The sequence below is a fragment of the Hemiscyllium ocellatum genome, chromosome 7 (genome assembly GCF_020745735.1).
Source record: "Hemiscyllium ocellatum isolate sHemOce1 chromosome 7, sHemOce1.pat.X.cur, whole genome shotgun sequence".
Taxonomy (NCBI): domain Eukaryota; kingdom Metazoa; phylum Chordata; class Chondrichthyes; order Orectolobiformes; family Hemiscylliidae; genus Hemiscyllium; species Hemiscyllium ocellatum.
In genome coordinates, this window is record NC_083407.1 from 48,088,850 (window position 1) to 48,113,679 (window position 24,830).

A 24,830-nucleotide genomic window follows, 5' to 3' on the forward strand; every position below is an offset into this window, starting at 1 on the left:
TTATTTTCTCTTCTTCACTCCCTTCACTCACTCTGAGTTGTATTCTTGTTTCATGATTTCCAGGAATACCTACACAGTAAATGGAAAACCCTCCTCAAAAAGTGAAAAAAATGGAGAGATGTAAGCCCAGGCCAAGTATTATATAAATAATCAAATAAAAATATTAGTTATATGCTGACTGCAATTTCTTCATGTTGGGCTGGCCAGGAGTTAAATTGACATTTAATTTTGTTGTATTTAAAGATTAACACAGAAAAAAGAAGAAAACATTAGGATCGGCTTTTTTGAGCTGGTAAATCTGACTTTTATTGCCAATATTTTTGCACTATATATTTTGTGTGTTCTATGTAATACATTCAAGTATTCAGAATAATTTTCCAAGAAGATAATATTCATTTGGCAGTGAATTTCTTTGATTATTTCTTGTCTAGTTTATAACCTAAGAAACTTAATTTCACATTTGGATATTTAGAACATAGAACATAGAACATAGAACAGTACAGCACAGTACAGACCCTTCAGCCCACGATGTTGTGCCGACCACTAATCCTCATGTATGCACCCTCAAATTTCTGTGACCATATGCATGTCCAGTAGTCTCTTAAATGTCCCCAATGACCTTGCTTCCACAACTGCTGCTGGCAATGCATTCAATGCTCTCACAACTCCCTGCGTAAAGAACCCACCTCTGACATCCCCTCTATACTTTCCTCCAACCAGCTTAAAACTATGACCCCTCATGTTAGTCATTTCTGCCCTGGGAAATAGTCTCTGGCTATCGACTCTATCCATGCCTCTCATTATCTTGTATACCTCAATTAGCTCCCCTCTTCTCCTCCTTTTCTCCAATGAAAGAGTCCAAGCTCAGTCAACCTCTCTTCATAAGATAAGCCCTCCAATCCTGGCAGCATCCTGGTAAACCTCCTCTGAACGCCCTCCAAAGCATCCACATCTTTTCTATAATAGGACGACCAGAACTGGACGCAGTATTCCAAGTGCGGTCTAACCAACGTTTTATAGAGCTGCAACAAGATCTCATGACTCTTAAACTCTCTCCCCTGTTAATGAAAGCCAAAACATCAAATGCTTTCTTAACAACCCTGTCCACTTGGGTGGCCATTTTAAGGGATCTATGTACCTGCACACCAAAATCCCTCTGTTCCTCCACACTGCCAAAAATCCTATCCTTAATCCTGTTCTCAGTTTTCAAATTCGACCTTTCAAAATGCATTACCTCGCATTTATCCAGGTTGAACGCCATCTGCCACCTCTCAGCCCATCTCTGCATCCTGTCAATGTCCCACTGCAGCCTACAACAGCCCTCTATACTGTCAACAACACCTCCAACCTTTGTGTCGTCTGCAAACTTGCTGACCTATCCTTTAATCCCCTCATCCAAGTCATGAATAAAAATTACAAACAGTAGAGGCCCAAGGACAGAGCCCTGTGGAACACCACTCTCCACAGACTTCCAGGCAGAATATTTTCCTTCTACTACCACTTGCTGTCTTCCGTTGGCCAGCCAATTCTGTATCCTGACAGCTAAGTTCCCCTGTATCCCATTCCTCCTGACCTTCTGAATGAGTCTACCATAGGGAACCTTATCAAATGCCTTGCTGAAGTCCATATACACCACATCCACAGCTCGAACCTCATCAACTTTTCTAGTCACATCCTCAAAGAATTCGATAAGGTTTGTGAGGCATGACCTGCCCCTCACAAAGCCATGTTGACTGCATTTAATCAAGCCATGCTCTTCCAGATGGTCATAAATCCTATCCCTCAGAATCTTTTCTAACACCTTGCAGACGACAGATGTGAGACTTACTGGTCTGTAATTGCTGGGAATTTCCCTATATCCTTTCTTGAATAGAGGAATTACATTTGCCTCTCTCCAGTCCTCAGGTACGACTCCAGTGGAGAGCAAGGATGCAAAGATCTTCGCAAGTGGTGAAGCAGTTGCATTTCTCGTTTCCCAAAGCAGCCGAGGACAAATCTGGTCTGGGCCTGGCGACTTGTCAATCTTAATGTTTGACAAAATTTTCAGCACATCAGCTTCCTCTATTTCTATCCATTCCAGCAATCACACCTGCTCTTCAAAGGTTTCATTCACTACAAAGTTTGTTTCTTTTGTAAAGACAGAAGGAAAAAACTCATTTAGGGCTTCCCCTACCTCCTCAGACTCCACACACAAATTCCCCATGCTATCCCTGATCAGCCCTACTCTTTCTTTGACCATTCTCTTATTCCGCACATAAGTGTAAAATGTCTTTGTGTTCTCCTCAATCTGTTCTGCCAAGCCTTTCACGTGCCCCCGCCTGGCTCTCCTCAGACTATTTTTGAGCTCCTTCCTCGCCTGCCTGTAATCCTGTAGGGATGAGCTTGACCCTAGCTTCCTCCACCTTATGTAATCTACCTTTTTCCTTTTGACGAGAAGCTCCACCGCTCTCGTCATCCAAGGTTCCTTTATCTTACCACTTCTTGCCTGTCTCAGAGGGACATATTCATTCATCACTTGTAACAACTGTTCCTTAAACAGTCTCCACATGTCTATAGTGCCTTCACCATGGAACAATTGCTCCCAATCTGTGCTTCCTAACTCATGTCTAATTGCATCATACTTTTGTCTTCCCCAATTAAATATCCTCCCATTTTGCCTAATCCTCTCCTTCTCCATTGCTATGTAGAATGTGAGGCGGTTGTGGTCATTATCTCCAAAATGCTCTCCCACCACAAGATCTGATACCTGTCCCGGCTCATTTCCGAGCACCAAGTCTAGAATGGCATCTCCCCTCGTCGGCCTGTCAACGTACTGAGTTAGGAAACCCTCCTGAACGCACCTTACAAAAACAGCTCCATTCAAATTTTCTGCTCGAAGGAGGTTCCAATCAATATTGGGAAAGTTAAAGTCACCCATTACAACAACCTTACTACGTCCACACTTTTCCAAAATCTGCCGACCTATGCTTTCTTCCATCTCCCTGCTGCTATTGGGGGGCCTGTAGTAAACCCCTAACGAGGTGACTGCTCCCTTGCTGTTCCTAATTTCCATCCATACTGACTCGGTAGGCAGATCTTCCACGACAATGGAAGCTTCTGAAGCTGTGATACCCTCTCTGATTAGTAGTGCTATACCCCCTCCTCGTTTTCCCCCCCTCCCTATTCTTTTTAAATGCTGTAATCCCTGGAACATCCAACAACCATTCCTGCCCCTGAGAGACCCATGTCTCTGTTATGGCCACAACATCATAGCACCAGGTACTGATCCATACTCTAAGTTCATCACTTTTATTTCTGATACTCCTTGCATTAAAGCAAACACACTTTAACCGATCCCTTGGTTCCTTCCCAGGAAAATTCTTCCCACTAGCTGGTCTACCTCTTGCTATTGCCTCATCTGCACCAACTCTCACCTCCGGTATGCAGCTCAGGTTCCCATCCCCCACCATACTAGTTTAAACCCTCTCGAACTACTCGAGCAAACCTTCCACCCAGGACATTGGTCCCCTTCCAGTTCAGATGCAACCCGTCCTTCTTGTACAGGTCCCACCTTCCCCAGAAGGCATCCCAATTATCTACATATCTGAAGCCCTTCCTCCTACACCAGCTGCGCAGCCACGTGTTAAGGTGCACCCGCTCCCTGTTCCTCGCCTCGCTAGCTCGTGGCACCAGTAGTAAACTAGAGAATACAACTCTGTTCGTCCTGCTTTGCACCTTCCATCCTAACTCCCTGAAATCACTTTTTATATCCTCAAACCTTTTCCTGGCTATATCATTAGTGCCAATATGTAACATGCTTTCTGGCTGTTCACCCTCCCCTTTTAGAACCTTATACACCCAATGCCACCATCCAGCACCCATCATCACCCCCTCACTCGCCAGTAGCTATCACTCATCAGCAACCCGCACTCATCTGTGTGAAAGTTGGCTAACGTAACAAAGATTTTAAATAGCACAAACCTGAAATTTCGTTTTCAAACGAAAATTGCTGTAATTCTGTCATGAGCTGCCATAGTCTCGGGCATAAATTACATGTCCCTAACTTACATATTTCAGGACAGAATTGTCCATTGACAAAAGCCTGCCACCACCTAGCACCCATCATCACCCCCTCACTCGCCAGGAGCTATCACTCATCAGCAACCCGCACTCATCACCTCATCACCAGCTCAATTCCCCCTCCCAATTATGTAACTGTATTGAAAATTGATTGTCAAATGCCTAAATACATCAAATGCTTAAAGACTTCAAAATTCACAACAGTGCAATGCCAGATATTTGTGAAACTTTCAGGAATGGGAAATGCATCACCCACAAGAGTTGATAAATCAGGAAGTGATGTGTTCACTGGCTTTGAATGTTACTTGGATGTTTCTAGGAGAGGATTCTGTAAACTGACATTCAGAACTTTCACAGGAGATTATTTTCCTTTGCATTTTCCATCATGGCCTTCTTATCTTGATGAACTGCCCCTTTTTGTTCCTATGAGGGAGGCAGTCTAGGAAATGGAAGAAGAGTAATGATGCATATAGAGCAATTCTATAGCAAAAGTGAAAACTAAGTAGGAGACACCTTTCTCCAGGGTCTACAGACTATGCTGCTCCATCAATAGTGGCTCATGTCAAGTCTATCAAAAGAAGCAATAAGTTCAATGAAGAGTTACAGCAGGAACTACCAACCATTGCAAACTGACCTCCAAGTACCTTTTCATATCACAAAGTATCTTAACTATTTGAAAATATATTTTTTTAATCATCATGCTTACCTTTGTGTCTATTGTGTGGAGTTTGCACGTTCTCCCCATGTCTGCGTGGGTTTCCTTCGGGTGCTCCGGTTTCCTCCCACAGTCCAAAGATGTGCGGGTCAGGTGAATTGGTCATGCTAAATTGCCCGTAGTATTAGGTAAGGGGTAAATGTAGGGGTATGGGTGGGTTACGCTTCGGTGGGTCGGTGTGGACTTATTGGGCCGAAGGGCCTGTTTCCACACTGTAATCTAATCTAAAATCGAATCTAAAATCTAAATCTAGATGTTTAAGCAAACACTGTGCCCTTGAGAATGTTTAAGTAATAAGGAAACATTTTTGTTGAATCACTTTTGTTGAGTGTGGAAAGGGCTCAGTATTCCTAAGCACGTTAAAGGCATTTTGATGAGTCGCTTTTGAGATATTTCTTATCTCACATAACAAGCTGTGAAATAGAGGATAGTTCAACGGGAACGTATTCAACAGAGTCACTATTGCAAAGTAAGATGTAAGCAATTACATCCATAGTTCGGTCATGTGCAATATATTTTGCATTCTTCAGACTGCCAACAAACAGCATGCATCATGAGTGGCACCTTCAGGGGAGTCTCAATACTGTGCAGTAGCACCAGTTGTAGCTGCAGCCACCAACTCACCCACTATTCCTGGTAAAGACCAAGGCCTTACATTTTATGACGTATTAATGACTGGTTTCAATACCCTTGGATAGACAGGCAAGAGGTTGGAAGAACACAGCAAGCCAGGCAGCATCAGGAGATGGAGGAGTCAATGTTTTGGGTGTAACCCTTCTTCTGGACTGGGGGTGGGTGTAAGGGGAGCTGCAGATAAAGGGATTAGAAGGGGCAGGGGATAGGTGAAGACAGGCAGAGGGGAGGAATGAATCCAGTAGGTCACTGGGAGGAGTGAAAGGGCTGGAGTCAGGTGATGGGAAGGGAGGTGCTTCTTATTAGATTAAATTACTTACAGTGTGAAAACAGGCCCTTCAGCCCAACAGGTCCACACCGACCCTCCAAAGAGCAATCCACCCAGACCCATTCCCCTACATTTACCCCTTCACCTAACACTACAGGCAATTTAGCATGGTCAATTCACCTGACCTGCACATTTTTTGGACTGTGAGAGGAAATCAGAGCACCCAGAGGAAACCCACGCAGACACGGGAGAATGTGCAAATTTGACACAGACAGTTGCCTGAGGCAGGAATTGAACCCAGGTTTCTGGCACTGTGAGGCAGCAGTGCTAACCACTGTGCCACCGTGCAACCCACTTTGAAATTGGAGAACTCAGTGTTGGGTCCTCCGAGCAGTAGACTGCCCAGGTGGTAGATGAGGTGTTGTTCCCCTACCATCTCCTTTATCTGCAATACCCCCTACACCCATTCCCAGTCCTGAGGCAAGGTTACACCTGAAATGTCTTTGGTAACATGAATCGAAAGTGTTTAGAGGGTTATTGGCCAAATGCTGGCAAATGAGACTAGATTAATTTAGGATATCTTAAATTTCTTTAAGATCTTCTAAATAAAAGCGCATTTGTGTAAATTCTCAATTTGTATCCCTGATTTAAATAATATTCTGAACTAGTTGCCTTGCTGTGATGTATGGTCAGGAGTGAACAAATACAACTTTTTCCATAACACTGCTCAAATTCTTAATCACCAACATATACTGTACACTATAAAACACTATGATTCTTTGATTCCACCACTTTTCATGCCTCCTGCCCTAAGCTTTTATAGATGACAGACATTTTCCTTATTGTATGTCTCACCTCCATTTAGAGCTTTAAACTAAGTCCTTTTACTTCATGGACTCAACACCCTTTATGCTGAGTACTTCATTCTTTTCAATTTTCCTTCATTGAGATTTGCACTAGCTTTTGGATTGTAGTTCATGGCTGATGATGGTGTTTAAAATATGGATTGTTCAACATTCATTGCGGATGTGTCACCTCTTCAATCTGGTCAATTCATACCTCTAACATCGCTTGACTCCACCCTGACTCAGGTCACCTATGCCAACATCTTCTCCCAATTTTTTCTTAACTCTAGATTTGAATATTTAAACATTCTCATTGTTGACCATTTGTCCAACATCCTTCAGCTCTACAAACTTCCCTACAGCTCTCTCCTCCCATTCTAATCACTTATACATCCCTAATTTTGATCGCTTCACCAGTAATAACGCTGCCATCAGCTCCCAAAGTCCTAAGTTCTGAAATTTTCCATGAATCTTTCTGCTCCTCTACCTCTCTAACTTCCCTTAAGATACCCCTTCAATCCAACTTCTTTGACCAAACATCTGCCTCAGTATCTCCTTATATAGCTTGGTGATGGTGCTACCTCAATGGCATTATATAAACATAAGTTGTCAGAATCTGTTGTTAGAGCCCAAGAATTTCCTCCATAAAACTACCATGAGAAAACAATCAACAGCAGAAGCTTCCAATTCAGAAGTTGGCCGATCTTCATTTCAGACTAGTTATGAACAGGCAACAAATGTAGCTTGTCAGCACTGTCCATATTCCAAGAACAAACATAATACTAAAGAATTGTTCAGATTCATTGCAAGGTCGGGGGTTGTAAAACCCACATGAACGTCAGACAGAAAAGCAATTACGATGCTATATTTCTTCAATCACTGAAAAGAATTTGCAGTATTCAAGAAGTACCTGGATGAATATATGAATAGGAAGGGCATAGAGGGATACAGATCATCTAAGTGAAGACGGTTTCAGTATGGAAGGGCAAAATGTGTCGGCGCCACAGGCTTGGAGAGCCTGTTCTTGCTCTGTATTGTCCTTTTATTCTTTGCTCTAATTATCATCGGCAGTGGGCAGACAGCTCCTGCTTCCGAGAGGCACTCAGCCCATCCAACAAGGTTCAAACCTGCCTCCTGGTCAATAAGGGCATTAATGTTTGAGCACAGCATTAGAAGAGTAATTTAATTCAGCTATGGGGCCATGTTTCAATTTCCACATCGAAAATCTGTGCCAACATTCATTTGTTGTAACTAATGTTATAAGTTTTCACATGGCATTTTCCAAATTAGAATAATCTGTACACTAAAGTTTATAATGACCCCCATATAAAATTTAAAAATCTGTTAATATTTTGAAGTCATAAACAGATTTTTGGTGCACCAATTACTCCTTTACTCATTTGTTTTGTCACTGTATTGTCAGTCATTGGTCTTTGGTTGCACATTTTTCTGCAAATGGAAAATGAAGAGCAACTGTTTTTCTTAGATGTAATTTTAAATGATCTTTCTCCCAGTTCAGGTTTGCTTCCTGCTATGAAATCACCCTGATGGTATGTGGAGGAATCTGTGCTCTGCTTCATGGAGTAGCCCAACCTGCCATGTTATTGGTGTTTGGTTTGTTGGCAGATACCTTTATTGCATATGACATCGAATTACAAGAATTGAAAGACCTGGAAAAGATTTGCAATCATAATATCAGCGTCATAACTTGGGTGAATGGGTCAGAGTACCATAATCAAAAAAATGAAACAGTGCCATGTGGGTAAGTTGATGCCGATTTGCCTTACTTTCTCTTCAGAATCTTTGTCCATTCCACTTACTTGCCTTCTGCTTTAAGCAGATGGACAGGGTATTGAGATCTCTGGGTGAGTCTCAGTATTCTGTCAAGGTGTTGACTCATTGTTAGCCCGTGATACACCTACATGCATGGTGCACAACATTTTCTGGTGAGTGGTATGAGCCTGCAGGTGCAGAATTCACGAGAAGAAGCTGCATGGTATGCTTTTTTTGCAGAAAATATCCCAGTATTTAAAATGTATTTGGATCAAGTGCATTGCAATTTCTTAACATTTAAAGATGGGATTTGTCCTGAAGCCTATTCACCCATCTGCAACCAGTAATAAATAAGAATTCATATGCCATAATTCATTTAGGGAAGCAATAGATGTTTTGGAATTTTATAAAGTTGTTGAAATCACTGAAAATATTTTTATTGACTACTATTTGTTAATAACTTTTAGAATTTTAGAGAAGAGTAAAATAATTGATTTGAAGCTATGAGCTGAATATCTTCAAACTGAACAGAAAACACTTTGTAATTTGAAGCACCATGATCTCGAAATGTAACAATAAAAATGCTACACAGATTAGGAAGTAACATAACCTGGAACTGGCAATTAAGTAACATTTGTCATCATATTAAATTTCACCATGAGAGTTGATGTTAAAGGATCCAAAATACAAGATCAAGAGCTGTAATAGACATGCCAGAGAATATATTTTTTAAAAATTAATTAGTGGGACATGGGCATTGCTGGTTGGCCAGCATTTTTTTGTCTGACCCCAGCTGTCCTAGAACTGAGTGTCTTGTTGAGCCATTTCAGAGTGCAGTTGAGAGTCAACCATATTGCCTTGGGTCTAAAATTCAATGTAGGCCAGACCAGGTGATGGTGGCAGATTTCTTTCCCTGAAGGACAGCAATGAGTGAGATGGCAATGGTTTCATAATAATTGGTAGTTTCTTAATTCCAGATGTTTTAAAAATTGAGTTCAAATTCCACCTTCCACTGTGATGGAGTTCGAACCTAGCTCCCCAGAACGTTAGCTAAGTTTTTGATTAATAGCCTAGGCATCACCTCCCCCAATATGTATTATAAATGAAATGGCCCTAAAGCTGAACTTAAATGAAGCCTCTGACATTTCTATATGTTCTCCCCAAGGTTTACTAAGCTGGAACATCAGGGTCTCAAAATTTTATTAACTTTTAACCTCTCCACCCTCTTCTAGTTCAGATCTGTTTGTTTGAACAATCACAGAATCTTACAGCACTGAAATTGGCCTTCGGGCATCATCACTGTGCAAGCAACAGCTATCTAACATGTTTTTGTGCAAGTAGACTGGTCGTGTTATGATTAGATGGATAAAGAGCATAATGACAGATTTATGCCCAACCTTCAGACTATTCTGAGTACCAAGCAAGGTTACTTTATAATAATTGTAACTGTCAAGTTCTTTTCAACTTAAACCTGTGCCTCGCTGGGCATGCGTTTAAAACACTGTAAAAGCATGTGAAGGTCCTTTACCTTTGTCAAAGCTCTGGTAGATGATTGGTGCCAATGAGAAACTTTGTCCCAAAAATGTATTGTCCAAAACCAAACCTTTGCACACGCATAGCAAGAATCATAAAAAAAACAATCTCTTAGACAGCCTCCAGCAATCCTTTAATTAAAGTGAAGAATAACATTGATATTGAGCACAATAACCGGAGAAAGTGAGTCCTGCAGATGCTTGAGATCAGAGTCAAAAAGTGTGGTGCTGGAAAAGCACAGCAATCAGGCAGCATCTGAGGAGCAGGAGAATCAACATTTCGAGCATAAGCTTAGGCTCTAAACATCAACTGTCCTGCTCCTATGATGCTGCCTGACTGCTGTGCTTTTCCAGGACCACTCTTTTTCATATTGCGTGGAACATCCAAAGATAGCCACTCACAGATAAGGTGAAACAAAGTTTAGTAGTAGGGTGGTACTTCTTGATCATTTTGATGCTTATAATTTCGATGATTTCCCAAATTACAATAACTTAAATATTGTTATCTTGAAATGCCTACCATGAAAATTTGCATTATGCCTAATATAACCTGAAATATAGTGTGATAAAATATTCTAATAAATGTTTAATGAATCAACAGACATTATGAAAATCAGGATCTTTATTTCAAAGAAAGCTAATGGTGTGTTTTGGTATAAATAATACAACTTTAATAACCTGATTCTTACTTATTCTGGCAAATATTTTATGAATAAGATTGCCACCACTACTGTGTACCTCAGTAATAAATTAGAAATGTGATCCAAAAGTTTTGAATTTGTCTTCCCAGGGTCTTAGACATCGAACACGAAATGTCCATGTTTGCTTATTATTACATTGCAATAGGACTGTCTGTGTTTTTACTGGGCTACTGTCAGGTAGGTTTTAAGTGAATCTAGTTTTCAACGATTAAGTTCCAGAAGTAGATCATACATTTCAGCATGATTTCTAAACTAAATTGTATAATGCAGTTAAATTGAGAATATTTTGAGTTGTGCAATGATAGAAGGATAGCAACTATGTTAAAACTATCTATGCTTCCTATTATTAAACAACACAACAATTGTGATCAGAACTGCTGATTGCAGTTCCAAATAGTCAGCATTGTCTTAAGTATTGATATCCAAACACAAATGAACGTTTAATTGCAGAATTCTAAATCTTTCGTAAAGTAATAAATTGTAAGCTTGTTTTAACTGATGACTGTTCATGGCTCCATGGACAAAGTTAATAATGTATTCATTTTTGTAAATATCTTTTTCTGCTTGTCATATCAACCTTGAATTGGATGGCTATTCAGAAAGAGGAATTTTCTCAAGAATGGGGAATGTTATTGACATGCATAGAAATTCTGAATTGTTCCGTGATGTGAACACCAATCTGTTTTCCTTACACTACTGACAAAAATAAGAAAGTGCATTCTTATTTATTAAGTTTTCCGAAGCATGTTTGAAGTATTAAAGCAGACCATGTAAGTTATGTGTTTTCCAATGGTGTTACATATTCCTTTTTAATTTGCTGGTTTACAAATAGGGAGAAGGACAATAGCTTGATGGTTAGAAAACAATGCAAAGGTTTCAGTTAATTGGCAAAATTTGCAATGGTGAAATGAGGGAAAATATAATTGCACAACAAATAGGAACAATCCAGAATGCACTGACAGATAATGTAATGGGAGCAGATGTTGAATGTGGATCAAAGATATTGCTAATATAACTAATTTTGTAATAGCTATGTTTCTCATGATGCCATTCAAAAGGTGTAATTCTAAGACCCACTTCCACCAAAATTCTATCCTGCCACTTAACAAACAATTTGCCTGCAAGGCAGGGAGATTTTTGAGGTGACATTAATCCTACCTTCTCCTTTGCGGTTTGAATCGAGGCATAATTGCAAAAAGCTATCAATACCATGCATCACAACCTCATCACCCACTCTTTGTTCGTTTTGAAAAACGCAAAAACAGGTAACATCTGATCCTGTCCATGTTATGCCTCCCTGACTAACCTATATATAAAAGGGCAGACAGATTTGCAAATTCTCATAAATGAAACAAAAAATGATTATGAAAATGAAATTAGCATTTGGGAGGCAAATGGAAGGCTGATTGTTACGGTAATAAGGATAGACTATAAAAGAAAGGAAGTCTAGAAGCAGATTTACAGGGCACACCTAGAGTGTTGTTACCTACAGTTTTGGTCACTTTATTTACGGAAGCTTTTCAGAGAAATGATTGATTCCTGGGATGGCGGAGTTCATCTGGGAGGAAAGGTTAAGCAAGTTGGGTCTATATTGGTGTTTAAAAGAAGGAGAGTTGATCTTATTTAAAGATATAACATTCTGAGCAGGGTTACCAGGCAAATGCGAAGAGGATGTTTCCCCTTATGAAGGAATTTAGACTAGATAATATAGTCTTAGAATAAAGGATTGAATATAATAGTTGAAGACAGAGATGAGGAGAAATTTCTTTTCTCAGAGGGAGTTGTCAATCTTTGAAACTGTCTTCCCAAGAGAGCAATGGAAGCAGTGTAATTGAGCAAGTTCAAGGCTGAGTTCGACAAATTTTGGATTTACAAGGGATAAGTGGAAATGTAGAGTTAAAGATGCATATAAATCCACAATGATCTAATTAATACGAGAGTAAACTCAAAGGCCTGAAAGGGTTACTCCTGTTCCTTATCTCTTATGTTTTCACCAAAGGGTGAGGAATTTCAAGTTTATCGTCAACATTTGTTTTGAGACCAACATCTACATTTAATGCTCTCAAGTCATGTATAACATGATAGAGTTCCACTAATTCTACTCCATTAATACAACACATGAAATTCAGAACACTTATCCCTGACAGGGTGAGAGGAGAGTCTTTCCTCACCATTCTGGGGTAAATTGAAACCCAGACTAGAAGTAAAAACCATAACATTTCCGTCTAATCTCTAAGCCATAAGCTCAATTCCCCATTTATTGTAAAGGCTGAGGGTAGCAGTAAATACAAATATGCAAATATAATTATGCTATACCTTCTGTTGCTAGATATGTTTCTGGGTTACAGCAGCAGCCCGACAGGTTCAAAAAATAAGGAAAGCTTACTTCAAACAAATTATGAGGATGGAGATTGGTTGGTTTGACTGTAATTCTGCTGGAGAATTGAACACAAGGATGTCAGAGTGAGTATATTATTAAAATTCATAAAACAAATTTACTCTGGCTATGAAAGCATGTGCTCCAATAAGGAGTAATCTTTGCTTTACATTAAATAATAATAAATATGCAAAGTTGACGTGTGAATAAGAGAAGATTGCATCCTGTCACATTTGGAAGAAGTGAAATCAGTTACTAAATATAGGTACTTCACAATACTTCGTTATTGTTGTCAGATATCAGTGCACAATTTGATATGTTTGCAGTCATTATTTTCTGTTTGGCTTGATTTTACAGCTGCAGCTCTGCAACACTACAATGCAAAGTGAGAGATCTCTTTCAGAACAATAATTAAGGTTTACTATATGTGCGAGAGTGAAGGAAAATGGTTGACAGTATTTGATAGAGATTATTCTTTAATTGTTAGCAATATTTTGATGATCCTTTAACATTACAATTCTGTCAAGACATTTTGATGACACAAGTACCTTCAAAATTCTCCATCTTATTGCAGTGATATTAATAAAATCAATGATGCTATCGCTGATCAAGTTGGAATTTTTATTCAACGTTTCACTACTTTTATCAGTGGATTCCTCCTGGGATTTGTCAGTGGTTGGAAGCTAACCCTTGTTATTATTGCTGTCAGTCCTCTCATTGGTCTTGGAGCTGCTCTCATGGCATTGGTAAGGAAATAATTATGAACACAATAGTCTGTACCATAACAGCATTCACAACACCGACAAGATCCTAGATTTCCATTACTTGTTAGTTCTTACTAATGTAAGATGAAATATATAAGCTTAATAACATGTTATGCTATTCAGGGTTATATAGACAGGCAGCAGAGAAGCAAACCATTTTGCCCCATTAGTCTGTGCCTGTATTTATGTTCTATACTCCCTTCACTATTCTTTATCTACAATTATCCTGCAATTCATTTCTTCCCACTACATGAAAGTCTAATGACAACCATGTAACCACTGTCAATTATTATCAAAATGTGTCTGGTTTACCAATGTCCTTTAGGAAATAAAATCCGTTCTCTTTACTTGCTCTGGACTACATGTGACCCCAGACATGCAGCCATGTGGCTGACTATTAATTGCCTCTGGGTAAAATTCAGGATAGGCAATAAATACTGGTCCAGGCAGTAAAACCAACATCTCATGAATTAATTTTTTAAAACTACATTTATCTAGCTTCCCCTTATAAAAACACTTATGAAACTGATGCTGGATGTTTCCATTAGAAACTAATCCTGGTCACAGAAGTAGAAAGTACAAGAATGAAACTATTTGTACTGAATGTTAACTGGGGATGTGTTTTATGAGAAAAAGTATCTACTTTCAAATATCTGCTAATTGAAGACCCTTTCCAGTGATCAGGCGTCCTTGCTGATTGAAGTTGAAAGATTAATGTTTGTTCAATAATAACTAGTCATCCTTGAAATCAGTTCACGTGAAAGATTAAAGATGGTCAAAAAATTACTGAGTAGAAGGTCACACAAGATGGATGAAAAAGTTCAATGAAAAGTAAAGTATTCCAGATGTTGGAAATCTGATATTTTTCCAACTTTTTTCTATGTTGCGTGAAGTTGCTACAATACAAGGCATTTTGGATTTGGTTGCTGGTTTTACAACCAAGAATAACCTTCCCTATTTATCTAGAGCCTAAGAACCATTGCATGGCTGACGCGGAAACGCTCCTCCTCTTACCACTTACTGATGTGCTGGCTGGCAATCAAGCTGGTTGGCTACGTGACAATCACACCTTCTGTGGCCATTAAGTGAGATTTGAACCTATAACAAAAACTGAAAGAATTGTGGAAGCTGTAAATCAGAAACACAAACAGAAATTGCTGGAAAATCTCAGCAGATCTGGCAGCATCAGTGAAGATAAATCAGAGTTAATCTTTTGGGTTTGGTGACCCTTCCTCAGAATTTGAACCCATAACATCCAGCTCAGCAGGAAGGTTACTGCCACTTCTCTGCACAACTGGAAATTCTGAAATAAGAACAGAAAATGCTAGATTGCTCAGCAGATCAGATAACCTCTGCAGAGAGAGAAACAGAGTAAAATTTTCATGGCAATGACCCATCATCAGAATTTTTCTCATGAAAAATCAGCAAACATTGGCCCAGACCTTCCAATCTCCAGTTCATCAATGTTGCTTTCAGTTTATTTATTACAACAGCAAATACAGTGCATGATTCTTTCAGTAGCTTTCCATAACTTAAAGTATCTTTTTAAAATTTCTTGGTCTCTACCGAGATCAAAATAGCCCAGACCTTTCAGAGTCTGGAAGACCCAATGCATTGACTCTGTGCAATTGCCCAGGAGGTCTGCAATTCCAATGGGAAATTCCCCTGTTTCCCAGGACCTTCTGAAAAATGGTATTTAAAAGTGAGGGTCCTCAGACTGTTGCAATATGGATAATTGGATAGTTACCTTGAAAATGGTAAACTGAAAATCCTAATCCAACTGCACCTTTGCATATGTCCGCAGATCTCCATTCCCCTCCCAACCACTTAACTTGACTATTCCACCAACTCAACCTGACAAACAGCATTCTTGCTCATTTTTATTTTGAGCAAGAAAAAAAATGCTCAAATAGAAGAACTTGAACCTCTGAGGTCCAGAAGTCAATGCTACAAATGGTGTTGGTGCGTGTTCACCATGCAAGATCTATGGGGCAGCCACTTGGAATAGAGGGAACATTGCTGACAAGTTCCCTCTAGCTGCCCACCCCTTGACACAACCAGACTGGCCCAAACCCACTCATTTACCCACCTGACTTGACATAACTGGCTCTCAACCTGATAACCTCTCCTTACTCAAATCAACTGCTCCGAACACACCTACACCCTTATCAACCTACTGCTTAACCCTACTGCCAATATAGCCATTGCCACCTTATCCACCCACTACCCCACTCAGCAGTATTCCACTCAAATACTTGCTGCCCTCTCTTTCAGTTCAACAATCATCCTGCACTGCTGTCACCCTCGCCACTTTCAACCTTCCCAGCTGTCACAGTCCCCATTTAGCATTCTACTCATATATCACTTAGCTGCTACACTACTCACTTAACCACTTCTTCCATCCATTTTACCTACTTACACACTTACATGTTCATTTATTCACCTCTTCACTCACATTTATTCATACATTCATTCGCAAACACACTGAAAACATTTTAGTGAACTTCAAACAATTACCAGAAAATAGTTGCTGTAAAAAGATAATGTGGCTTGTTATACCCCTGACCAAGCTGTGAGCTGAACTTTAACTGAAATCTGCTAAGTGCCATTTTTGTTGCGTTTCATTGGGGGTTTCTCTCTGTGATGTTCCATGCATTTTCTTACCATATTCCCAAACTCACCTCATTTGACTATGGCACCTTGATCGTCTGATGTTAGTCCAATTCTCCAACTTGCTGTAGGTGAATTTACTCAACACTGCCGACTCGTCGTGAGATTCCTAGCACTGGCACTATATTTCACAGCTGCCATGCATCTAGTCAAGCTGTGACAGTTCGGACATGTCTTGCATAGTTCGAGACATTTTCCTGGACATATTGGAATAGAAGAAATTGACACCATGCTTTCCAGATAGAGACAGGGAAATACTAGGGGATGTGATGGTGCATTGGAGGGCCATGTAGATGAGGTCACTACACCAGACCCTGCTGACCTTATCTAAGGTTACCACCCAGGTAAGTGCAATCTCAATTGTCTGGAGAAAGATGTGGCAATGCTACAAGAAGGTCAATGACTTCCTCTGCTATGCCAGGATAAATCCCAACATCTTCTCTTTACTAACACACTCACTGGATTTGTACTGCTGATCCCACCTCCCACAAAACTTCATGTTCTACCCCTCTTCCTATTGAACATTGCAACTTTCCCCACTTATTCCCTCTCCCACAAGCCTCCACTAAAGTTGCTTGGCCTTTGCATTGTGTACTCACTCACTTGGAAAATGTCAGCACTTTATCCCCAGTTGCACCAACACTAATAACTGTGCCAACCATTTTCATTTTGCTCAATCCCTCCCTTTCTCTCCTTCCAAGAGAAAATGGCCTATAACAGGGCCATAAATCCAGGAAGGTAGTGAATTGAGACCCTGCTGCCTCAGACACATGACTATTTGGCTGCGCTATGGGATGATTGGCAGCTGCCATGACAGCCAGGTCAAACACACTTAGAGTCTGTTGGATATGTGCACAGATCTACACTCCAACATTAACAGCAAGGTAACAGAAGATGGAGGACACTAACCTCACTCCAGGTGACTGTTCCTCACAAGGAGACAACTGTACCCATAGGTACCCATCTGGAGAAGAGCCACAGACAAGTGTCTGAGAAGCCTCCTCAGAGGACACTCCAGTGATGGTTGAGCCTCCATCCTGCCCACCACCTTTAGCTCTGTGGGAGGTCAAACTGAGGAGGGTACGCCTTCATCTGAGTAGGACACTTCCAGAATGGCTATACAGTCTAGCCACAAATGCCCTCCCCTAATATTGGCTGAACAAAACTTCCAGGATAATGCATGCCACCAAAGGACTGACTCCTTCCATTCCAACTGTACTGAGACAGTGTGAGAATGAAGACTTTCTGTAAGCACACAGGTGGTACAGTTGATGATATATTGTGAGCACATGATAACCTTTGTAAATATACATTCACTTTTCTTCCTTAGCTGTGTGATTGAACACCTGTCTATCTGTAACTATAATGTTGAAGATCCCAACCATCCTTAGCACTATGTGGTTCTTTGGTCCAAGCTGTGAAGGGAGCAGCTGCTGCATCATGTGCAGACTATGGGAACATGGAAGGTTACTGCTACTTTGTTAGTCAGAGTCAAACTTTCCACTCTTCACAATATTGTTGTGCATTACTGCCATTAGAGGGATTGATCCCTGATGCTGCATGACGAGGTCAAGAGTGCTTCAGGCAAGGATTTGACTAAACACAGAAGATTCATGCCATAGTTCATATAGAAAATAATGCTTGCAAGTATGTTTCAGGTTTCGTGTATGGCCATCTGTGTGATGCTATTTTCCCTACAATGGGTCTCACATTATTTGAAATGGAAGCCCCCTCCATCACAAAATGAAATGTTTATCTTACTCATTCCATGAATTTTGTGCACCACAGTCAAATACTAAAAACAGGAGAACAAACAAAGGCAATTTATTATGTTCACAATCAGGCAGCATGTAAAACAGAATTGTTGCATTATTTAAGCAAATTGTTTCTAAACTTAACTCGTGTTTTCCTGAGATCAACTGAGAGCATGTAGCACAAACTCACAGAACCATGCCAGGATCTCTGAGATCAACAGAGAACTTGCAACAGAAAGTAACTATACTTAATTCAGCTTCATTCACATAGCAAGCTATGCAATACCTATTCCAATACACCAATGAAAGTACACAGTTATCCCATTGGGTAAAAACAAGGACTGCAGATGCTGGAAACCAGATTCTAGATAAGAGTGGTGCTGGAAAAGCACAGCAGTTCAGTCAGCATCTAAGGAGCAGGAAAATCGACGTTTCGGACAAAAGCCCTTCATCAGGAATAGATGAAGGGCTTTTGCCCGAATCGTTGATTTCCCTGCTCCTCGGATGCTGCCTGAACAGTTATCCCATTCTCTAATCTCAATTATAGAGTCATAGAAATGTACAGCATGGAAACGGACCCATCAGTCCAACTTGACCATGCCAACCAGATATCCCAACCCAATCTAGTCCCACCTGCCAGCACCTGGCCCGTATCCCTCCAAACCCTTCCTATTCATATACCCTTCCAGATGCCTTTTAAATGTTGCAATTGTACTAGCCTCCACCACTTCCTCTAGCACCTCATTCCATACACGTACCATGTTCTGAGTGAAAAAGATGCCCCTTAGGTCTCTTTTATATTTTTCCTCTCTCAACCTCTATTTCTGTACTCCCCCACCCTGGAAAAAGACGTTGTCTATTTATTCTATCCATGCCCCTCATTATTTTATAAACCTTGATAAGGTCACCCCTCAGCCTCCAACACTCCAGAGAAAACAGCCTTAGCCTATTCTATCTCTCCTTATAGCTCAAATCCTCCAACTCTGGCAACATCCTTATAAATCTTTTCTGAACCATTTCAAGTTTTACAACATCTTTCCAATAGGAAGGAGACCAGGATTGCTTGCAATATTCCAACAGTGGCCTAACTAAATTCCTGTACAACTGCAATATGACCTCCAAAGCTATCTCTGAATTTGACATATATCCTGAAAAAATTCAAAAGGTCTACTCTTTTAATACACTTCTCTGAAAGATTAATGGAATATGCACGAAAATAGAGTTGAGTTTAAAATCTGCTCAGCCATGAAATTAATGATGTGGAGCAGATTTGACACGCTGAATGGTAACTTTTTCCATGTTTGAATGTTCCTGAAAGATGCTGTCCTAAACATTTTCAAGGCAACTACCGTCTTAATATAGAAAACAATCAATCTCCCATTTCAATGCATATTACTTCTGAACACTATTAGAATATTTAAGATCGTGACCTTCAGCTCAACAGCCATTCCATTTTTGTCCACTTGTTCAGGTAATCCTTCATTAAGTCCCTCAATTAAATCTCCCAATAATCCCAAATCTCAAGGGAATTCAAATCAAATTTATAATATAAATTTGATATTATCATAATATAATCAATTAACTCTGGCATGGTTCTGGTGAATTTGTGCTATACTTTCTTTAAGGCCAATATCTTCTTGAACAATGGCATCAAAATTGAATCATTGGAAGCTGACCAAGGCTCTGTACAATTGAAACATAACTTACTCCCCACTGTACTCCTGTCCTTTTGGGATAAAGTCTATCTGATCAATTAATCTACTGTGTCTAATAAAATTTTACACTTGTCATTTAGCTTGAGGTGATTTATGTACCTAGAAATCCAAAACTCTTTTCTCCTCCACAATTTCTATGCTCTCACTATTTATAAAATATTCCAATTTATTTTGCATGGATTTTAAGTTTGTTAGCTTGTCAACCCTCACATTGAGTTCTATATACTATAGTTTTGCTGACTAATTTAATCAACGTGTCTTTGTGACTTCCTGCTTCCATGTGATATTGTTTCTACTTTAATATTATTTGTAAGTTCTCTATCTTCTACCTCTGAACCAATTTGCATACAATGTTCTAATGTCACTACCAATTTCATACAGTCTCATTTTGCTAAAAGCTTTATCAAGTATCTTCTGAAAATCCCTATCAACAATATTCATAGATAGTCAGATCACCTCTGTAAAAATCTCAACATGACCTTTCATAATTGTTCAAATGTTTAATTACTCTATCTCTAATAATATTTTACAGTAACCTCCCTACCAATTATGTTAGTCTGATAGGTCTGTTTCATTTTCCTCCCCTCTGTCTTGAAACATTGTACTTGAAGTTACAAATTGAATTTGTTAAAAAAAAATCACTGCAATTGGATTTGCCAAAGGTTTTTAAACAGAGCCCATGCATTTTTTTCCCCAGGATATTTTTAAAAGTTGTTAGAAGTATACAAATTTGCTAAAACCCTTTTGTATCTTTAAGTTCTTGTAGATTTTTCTGTGGTTGCATAGTTTGTCAGCAAGAAATAAAGAAAGCTATAAAAATAATGCACGAATATATTATTCAGGCTTCAAAAGGGATTTAGAATTTCAGTCAATTTCATATCAACTTGACACACCTCAATGAGAGTTGAAAATGTGTTGCTGGTTAAAGCACAGCAGGTCAGGCAGCATCCAAGGAATAGGGATGCTGCCTGACCTGCTGTGCTTTAACCAGCAACACATTTTCAACTGTGATCTCCAGCATCTGCAGACCTCACTTTTTACACCTCAATGAGACACATATATTGCAGCGTTTGTTGACTATTTAAATTACCCTGATACGGTTACATAATCCAAGTAAAAGCTTTACTGGTGAAAATAATTGGCATATTGGAATAATATTAAATATAACTTTATTACAGTCTGTCTCAAAACTGACTGGCCTTGGGCTAAAGGCTTACGCGAAAGCTGGTGCTGTTGCAGATGAAGTGCTTTCATCTATAAGAACAGTGGCTGCATTCAATGGTGAGAAAAAAGAAGTGGAAAGGTTAGTTACCATGATAAGGTTGCCCTTTTACTTATTTTAATTATTAGTAAACAAGAAAAAAAAGAGTTGTGTGATACTTACAGTGAAGCCTATATTAATGATGGCAAATCCATAGTCTAGATATTAGATAAGAATTTAGACTTTTAAATATAAAAGTTCAGTGATGAAGAACTGTCCCAATGTCCAGAACTTAATTCAACTTTTCTGTTTTAGATATTAGACTAAATAAACCAAAATAATCTAATTTTTAAAAATTGTTCGGGAAAGAATTACTCATTCATTTCTGATTAATCTAAAGTGTATATTATATGAAAATAATCCCAATCTCCTCATTCTACACAGATATTTTTATAACTTACAAATGAAAAGTATGAAGCATTGATAGAATAAAATATTGTTTACATGTACTCTACAGATATGTAATGTTTCAAACTTTACTATGCAGATATGACAAAAACTTGGTATTTGCTCAACGCTGGGGTGTAAGGAAAGGCATGATAGTGGGATTTTTCACAGGCTACATGTGGATGATAATCTTCTTCTGCTACGCTCTAGCATTCTGGTATGGATCTCAGCTGGTTATAGAGCAGAATGAATACACACCTGGAGGTCTTTTACAGGTATTTTGTTCTTGAAAAATATTCAATTATTGGCATTTGATTAAGTTATTATGAATGTAAAATAAACTTTTGAACCAAGGCCAAATGTAATAATGTTGCTATTGTGTAAACAAACATTTCTGATTAGCTGTTTTAAGTTCAATGTGTAACTTTTAATCAATTGTTTAAAGCAAGAGTTGCTCCATTATGTACTGGATATGCTTCATTATATTTCAATTATCTAATTGACTGCACAAGTGTTTTTGACTCAAAAGTAATGAAATTTTACATGAATTTTCCAATCTGCAGTCAGTCTCCCTTAAATTGTGCTGAGAACCATTGAGTATCCAGAGTACCTGCCTGACACAGGCATTAAATTACAGATCATGCAAATTGGCCTCCAAACATTGTCTCTCCAAACTTGGCAGAGCAAACACGTGGAGCGCTCCATTCGGTTTTACTAGTTTATGGTGGCCAACCACTTCCTTCATTGGACTCCCCACAAGTTGGTGATTATCCTTTTTATTTCTGTGGTACCAAAAAATGACTCACCTTGCTTCATAAAAGTATGGCAGGCTGCTGCTTGTCCTGCTCAGCTCCTCAATTCCTTGCAGCAGTTACATGTGGGCTGGCTCAATTTCAGAAATGACTAGAATTCTTTCAATCCTGATTGAAGGCTTGAATAACATTTGAAGCTTCCAGATTGTGTGAAAGTGAGGCCTGAGGCTCAATTTGCAGTGAGCATCAGGCCCAGTTATTCTAATGCATGCTGTAGAGCGATGTTTATTTCATGTTGTGTCTGAGCACTACACAAATCTCTCAATGAAATTAGATTAGTTTAATGTTCATCAATTTAAATAAGAATAACTTTTAATGCTAGTTACTTTTACAGATTTATTTTCCTATTTCATAAATATTCATAGGATAAGGTTCCATTTATAAATGGTTTATTTTATCTTAGGTGTTCCTGGGAGTACTAGTAGCTGCTATGAATCTTGGTCAGGCTTCTCCTTGTTTGGAAACATTTGCCTCTGGCCGTGGTGCTGCTACAAATATATTTGAAACTATAGACCGAGTGAGTTCAATGATTATTATTCAAGTCTTAAATCAGAACAAAATCGCATGGACTCAGCAAGCTAGATTAATGAATGAACTTTTGTTACTTATCTTAGGAGCCTGAGATTGACTGCATGTCAGAAGAAGGATATAAACTGAATAAAGTAAAAGGTGATATTGAATTCCACAATGTGACCTTCAATTACCCCTCCAGACCAGAAGTTAAGGTATTTAAATCACGCACTTTGTTTAGTGTGTTTTTTTTCACAAAATCAGTGATATATTGTTTGCAATCATGGTGAAATAATTACTGATGCAAGGATCAAAATAATTAACTGTTCTTCATGTAAACAGCAGGAGAACAGGACAATAGTCATTGAGAGAATCCAGAATAGACAAACAGGAGGCTAGAAAAACACAGTAAGACAGACAGCATCAGGAGGTGGAAAAGTCAATGTTTTTGATATTACTCATCTTCAGGACCAGATATGTGTGATGGGGGACCTACAGCACTGAGGTTGAGTCTGAAGGAGGCAGAAAACTTCTTCAAAGTGGGGATCCTTTGAAAAGACTTTGCAGTGGTATAGACTTAGCTATGGCAGAAAAAAAACTGCAGATGCTGGAATCCAAAGTAGACAAACATGAGGCTGAAAGAACACAACAAGCCAGGTAGCATCAAAAGAAGGTGAAATCAACATTTCAAGTCTAGTCTTCAGGACTAGAAGTGGGGGTAGAGGGAGCTACAGCACCGAGTTCACATTTGAGGGTGGTAGATAAGTTCTTGAAGTTAGCATTTTTTGCTGAGACTTCACAGTGGTATAAACCTAGTTATAGACAAAAATACTGCAGATGTTGGAATCCAAAGTAGACAAATAGGAGGCTGGAAGAACTCAGCAAGCCAGATATAATCAGGAAGTGGTGAAGTCAATATTTCTGGTATAACCTGTCTTCAGGACTAGATGTGGGGAAAGGGGAGCTACAGCTGAGAGAATTCAGGGCGACTACCTCTAACATACATGACACATTTTTTCACTTTAATGTTCCTCGACAGGTTATAGTGGGTGCATGATCTGTTTGGAGAAATGACCAAATCACTGCCATCCATAGCATTCTCAAACCAGTGAGCAGGAAGTGTATGATAACATCTTTGATTATTCTTCCACTGACACAGTCAGCATATTCTCACAGCACTATGAATGTGCTAATTACTGTAATGCTCATTAATAAAATTGTAAACAAATCAATGTTTAAAGACATACCATTATTACAGATCTACTCTTTGATGGCATATACATGCCCACATGAATGATTAATTTGTTTATTTCATGCAGTTTATAACTTGTCTTTACTCTAGTTTTATGCAGTTGTGTTGTACGTACAATTCCCAGATTCTTGATCGACTTAGTATGGTGATTAAAGCAAGTGAAACTACAGCCTTTGTTGGTCCAAGTGGGTCTGGTAAAAGCACAGCAGTGCAGCTGATTCAGAGATTCTATGATCCTAAACAAGGAATGGTACGCTTTTAAATTGTTTGATTAAATCATAAATGAATAGAAAATCACATGTATATTTGCCTGTCTATTATCATATAGATAATATTTCACATAGTTTTCAGCCAAAGTCACTTGGAACATTATAAGTTGCAGAATACACCATTACTTTTTCACATGTAGAAGTTCACTTTCTACTCATGCTTGCAGTACGCCATTTAAACACAATTTCTTTTCTCAGATTACTAATTTATTCCTACACTTCCTGGTCTTGTCCTTATTCTGTGGCTAGTTTTCCAGTGCAGCATTTCCAGCCACTGATTTACGATCATCTAATTGCATTTTCCTGTATTTGGGTTGTTATCATTCATCATTTATATGTCAAGCTTGGACATAAGGTGTAAGAACTAAGAGCAACTAAGTAAGAACAATATAAGAATTCACTAATGGCATTTCAAGGCATACAGGCCTCGTGAGTTTTTAGACTGCTCAAACAATCATTAGTCCAGACAGGGGAGAAGTGGTAACAGTTATTGGTAGTTATGGAGAAAGGCCAAACAAAACATGACTTAATAA

The 24,830-nt window shown here is 39.1% G+C and overlaps 1 protein-coding gene across 1 annotated transcript in view; it reads left to right on the forward strand.

Moving 5' to 3' along the window:
* Window positions 1-24,830, forward strand: part of LOC132817345 (bile salt export pump-like) — a 64,525-nt gene that overhangs the window by 11,388 nt on the left and 28,307 nt on the right. Inside the window, exons 3-12 of the mRNA XM_060827754.1 lie at window positions 244-292; window positions 8,035-8,282; window positions 10,616-10,703; window positions 12,856-12,989; window positions 13,478-13,649; window positions 20,985-21,109; window positions 21,555-21,729; window positions 22,670-22,783; window positions 22,881-22,991; window positions 24,153-24,278. Of these exons, the coding sequence (XP_060683737.1) occupies window positions 244-292; window positions 8,035-8,282; window positions 10,616-10,703; window positions 12,856-12,989; window positions 13,478-13,649; window positions 20,985-21,109; window positions 21,555-21,729; window positions 22,670-22,783; window positions 22,881-22,991; window positions 24,153-24,278 (1,342 nt within the window). The remainder of the gene's footprint in view (window positions 1-243; window positions 293-8,034; window positions 8,283-10,615; window positions 10,704-12,855; window positions 12,990-13,477; window positions 13,650-20,984; window positions 21,110-21,554; window positions 21,730-22,669; window positions 22,784-22,880; window positions 22,992-24,152; window positions 24,279-24,830) is intronic.